Source organism: Siphateles boraxobius, unplaced genomic scaffold (genome assembly GCF_051911475.1).
Source record: "Siphateles boraxobius isolate OS27281-9 unplaced genomic scaffold, OSU_SipBor_1 29, whole genome shotgun sequence".
NCBI lineage: Eukaryota > Metazoa > Chordata > Actinopteri > Cypriniformes > Leuciscidae > Siphateles > Siphateles boraxobius.
In genome coordinates, this window is record NW_027508908.1 from 7652754 (window position 1) to 7657615 (window position 4862).

General features: G+C 40.4%; 1 protein-coding gene across 1 annotated transcript; it reads right to left on the reverse strand.

Annotated features, from left to right (window-relative positions):
• Positions 1-256: 256 nt before the first annotated feature.
• LOC143753718 (uncharacterized) lies at positions 257-3375 on the reverse strand. The gene is made up of 4 exons (XM_077246390.1): positions 3137-3375; positions 2216-2349; positions 2053-2132; positions 257-1234 (listed from the first exon to the last, which is right to left on the reverse strand). The coding sequence occupies exons 1-4, from the start codon at positions 3285-3287 to the stop codon at positions 265-267; spliced, it is 1335 nt and encodes a 444-aa protein (XP_077102505.1). The 5' UTR covers positions 3288-3375; the 3' UTR covers positions 257-264.
• Between the last annotated feature and the right edge of the window lie 1487 nt (positions 3376-4862).

The window sequence follows — 4862 nt, forward strand, 5'->3', positions numbered from 1 at the left end:
CAGTGCCTTTATGAAAGCTTTGTGATATTAAAAATAATTGTTAGTAATCTGCTTTTGTTTGGTCTCTCATTTTTAATTCCTGTCTCTTACCTTTTAAAACTAAATTCAAGCCGTACAAAACATCTAATGCTTAGATTTATCAAGTCATTTATTACTTACCCTAAGCATTACATCACAATCAAAAACAGTACATCACAATCAAAACCATTACATCACAAACAAAAACATTTCACTGTCAAATATATTTACACTGCAATCAAGTCATTAATTGGCCAAGCAGTCATTGAGGTAGAAATAAAAAAAGAAATAGTCAACTTTTTCTTTAATGGTTTGTATGACTTGCATGTCACGGGGAATTCTCTGAATGAACATGTCATCTTCTGTGTAAATGACAAAGTCACACCAGTCACAGCCAGAAATCAACATTTGTCCCTGGACTTGCCAGTAATAAGGATGGGATCGCCTCAGTGTATGTGTACCCTCCTTTATCATAACATAATGGCAGTCCACATAGCTAGTTACATTTGGGCATTTAATTTCTAACAGGCCAAACACTGGCTGCCACTCAGGATCGTACACAAGCCCATCAGGTGTTGACCCCATGCATCGTGAGTCTTGGTGGATCAGGAACCTACATGGGTAGTGGTTGACTTCCCTCACCTTGCAGTATTCCTCTACTGCTACAGGCTCCAGGGCTAGACCCCGCCGCATGTCAGCAGTCTGAGGGCAAGATCCCAGAAGCCTTTTTGCCAGGTTTTCAGCAGAGCTTTCCCCCCTGGTGTGGCAAACTTCTCTAAATTTAGTAGAGGTGATGCGGCACCTCCTTAGTTGGTGCCACTCAGCGCAGGAACTCTGCTCTCGCGTGCTGTTTTCAACTTTGTGTGCCGTCTCAAAAGATGTCGCAAGGGATGCCAGATGATGGTGCTGATGTTCAGAAAACACAAATGCACAGGTAGGGGGTCCCAGTCTGTAATCCAAGAGTGGCAGCTGTGGGGGAGAAGGGGCATCTGTGTGTGGACGGGTACTGGGGACTGCAATTACTGGTAGCTGATAGGAAAGCACACTTCCCTCCTGCACCGGACCGAGCATGGACTCAATCAGAGGTACATCACTCGAGATAGCCATTGCTGTGATCATGGGAGCTTCGTCTGCGCTAAGAACATGGTACGCCTCCTGAACTTTCAGAGTGGAGATGTCTGGCAGAGGGCAGCTAACTCCTTTATACAAGTTGCTTCTGTGGAAAAAAGACAAACAAATGTGTTAGAATTAAGAAGTACATGTTCAAAGCAATGAGTTTTGTGCGTGTGACAGATCGTAAATGTGTATATATATCGCAAGATGCATATCGCAACAGCTTGCAATAACTGCGGTCATGAACAAAAGACAAAGAGAAAATCACACACTGCTCTGGGCTGAATAATTTTTGTAGCTTTAATAAGAATCGGTATATATTTAATTCATACAGTGAAAACTAAGCAGTGTTTTATTTTTTCATTTGATTATTCAGTTTCTGTTGTTAAATAAACTTAACGTAGGATAACCTAAACCCCGTGGTTTACACTGATGTTAAAATAACACTTCTTATGCTACTGTAAAACACTGATGTTCACTTTCAGAAGTTGTAGGGATGTTTTCTAGTCACAAAAATAACGTGAAACAAGTATGTAGGTTATATAATTAATTTTAATATATTTTTAAGATAAGTTACGTTTATTTTACACTTTAAGCATTATCGTATCACATATCGAATATCGATGTATAAATATATAGTTTATATAAAATAATGTTCATAAATCAATTTCCTAAACTTAAACCTCTAACCTTTTTTTAGTTTCACTTTTTAAACTTTTTTTTTCTACTTTTAAATGGGACCACACTTAAGTCTCAAGCTTTATTTCATTTTTTTGACAGACATTTTTGTCCACCATGGACCTATGTGTAACTTTTTTTAATTGACGCACAAGGGTTGAGCAAGTAGGTACTTCTGAGGGTGCATAAATGTATGTGTGCAAATGGATTTGTTGTGTGTGTTTAGTATAGATGACAACATACCTGATTCCTTCTGCAAGTCTCCTTTCTTTTGGTCTGGCTGATATAATGACCATGTCATTAACTGGACCAGGTTTAATTCCCTGCAACGAAATAAAAACATGTTTGAGAAACATTCAAGAGATATCCATACATAAAATGAAATAGTCATTAAAAGGCTTGCTACCATGGTCCTTGGTTTGTGCCACTTTTGTTCAGTTTCTGTGCAGCTGAACACTGGGGGAACTGATATAAGCCTCAGCTGAGAGTAGTGCGCTGTCTGGTACAGTAGAGCTGCCACATGACTGCACAAGGCTGTACCTGCCACACAGGTACACTGGCATCTCAGTAACACCACCGGCTTTGAATCCCTTAGCACAATCTGTTACAACAACAAATATTTGTTAGAAAACTGTACCGGCTACAACTGCAATTAAAGAGACAGCAAAAATCTGTTAGTGAACTTTTAAATGTGCAAAGTGATACAGGGATTGTTAAAATTTATTTAGCCTATAGTTGAACATGTGAGATGTTATATATCATGATTAATCTCACTATAGGCCTACTCATTTTAAAATAGCAGTGCAGAATAATTAATGAAGAAATTATAAAAACTCTTAACAAAATCTTGCTTCTGTGGGAGCGATTAATTTTACATTCTTTCTGGCATACACTGTATTCATATTTCACATGATATCTCAGGTACCACATGATCCATATAATGCAATGATGGTGTTTATCTGGATCTAATTCACAGCAATGATATGGCTCACAGAAACTTCATTTTGACAAAAAAAGAACCTGTTTCTTCTGAACCTGCAAGATGACTTTCCCTTACACTCAGACAGTGAGGCCTCTGGCTTTTTCTCATAGATCTGAAGCACTCAGACCTAACCGTGACCTCTCCTGACTCCTTGTTTGAAACTGTGATTAACATAGAGGTTAGGGTATTGCATTTCAGAAACACAAAATATTCAAGACGTTAACCTATCACTCTGCTAACATTATTAACGTTGCTTCCCCACTGTGCTATCTTTGGCTAGTGAAGAGCCAATGAGCTAGCATGTATCGTTTTTGGTAAACTCAAAACAGAGGCTTGTTAACTTACCTTCGTAGTTGTTTATATAGCTGGACACATACAATTTAAAACCTTTGTCCTTTTTTGATGTTGGTGTCTTCGATGTGGTCTGGATGATCCGATGTACATCGTTTGCCGTTATACTCGGCAGGTCCTGCAGCGATCGCGTAAAAAACGACATAGCTACAGCGTACGCTACCGTGAACCGGAAGTACTGAAGCTGGCTGAAGAATACGGAAGCACCAGAACGGAAGTGCGCGGCATTAAGCCTATTCTGAAGATCTTGAGATTTTCCTCGAAGGGTGTGCCCTTGGCGGCCTGACAAATGTACACCCAATTTCAGCCTTTTGGTGATTTGTGCATGAATATGTCATATAGTTCAATATTGCTTGCAGTTCCGATGTTGCTAGGCAACCACAGACAGCCTGCAGTAACTCAGGCATACAATGTCCGATCTGACCCAAACTTCAAGTTTGATAAGAGTCCTGTCCTGAACACATGACCCTGCTCATATTAGATTATTGTAATAGCGCCACCTGCTGGTAGCAGGAAGTGTGGTAAATACAAATACTTTTGTGTTTGTATTTTTTGTGTTACAACCACAGACAGCCTGCAGTAACTCAGGCATACAATGTCCGATCTGCCCCAAACTTCACATGTTTGATAAGAGTCCTGTCCTGAACACATGACCATGCTCATATTAGATTATTGTAATAGCGCCACCTACTGGTAGCAGGAAGTGTGGTAAATACAAATACTTTTGTGTTTGTATTTTTTGTGTTACAACCACAGACAGCCTGCAGTAACTCAGGCATACAATGTCCGATCTGCCCCAAACTTCACATGTTTGATAAGAGTCCTGTCCTGAACACATGACCATGCTCATACTTGGTTATAGCAATAGCGCCACCTGCTGGTAGCAGGAAGTGTGGCAAAAACAAATACTTTGACATAGTCCTCCTATATTTATTATCATTACATACTGCCCACGTGCTCTGTCTTCCTAAAACCGCCGGGTGGCGGCGACACGGGTGCGAGGGCATTTTTCTTTGCTGCTTGCAGCTTTAATTTGAGATTATTTTTCAATGCTTTTAAGATCCCGCAGGTACCCTGATTAATGTGTCTTGTCCCCTCACAATGACAGTAAACTAATTATCAGGCTAACGTAACGTCACATAGTGGTCCATTTTAAGCTTAAAATGGCGAAAATAGACAAAAGTTTATTAGTTTGCCTGATTATTTTTGTGATTCGTTTAACATTTATGACCTAAAAAAACCTGTCAAATAGGAAATGTTTAGTTTAGCAACTTACATCTTATCTCGCACTTGACTGACCGTAAACTCAAGCGCGTCGAGTCGCTCCTGTCTATGAGTCGCTCTGCTAAATTTCGCACTGCGAACATAAAGCCCGTCTACTTTGATTTGATTGGTCATCTCAAATATTCTAACATTGACGAGCAGTGACAGACCAATGAGGCTCAGATGAACACACACACACACACACCCTGTCTTCTGTTTGTTCTGACGCGCTTGGCGCCGCTGCGGAAGAACGCGCTGATAACAAGACATTTATTCATTTAGCGGACGCTTTTATCCAAAGCAACTTACAATTGCTATGTATGTCAGAGGTCGCACGCCTCTGGAGCAACTAGGGGTTAAGTGTCTTGCTCAGGGAAACATTGGTGGCTCACAGTGGATTCGAACCCGGGTCTCTCACACCAAAGGCATGTGTCACACCAAAGGCATGTGTCAAGAC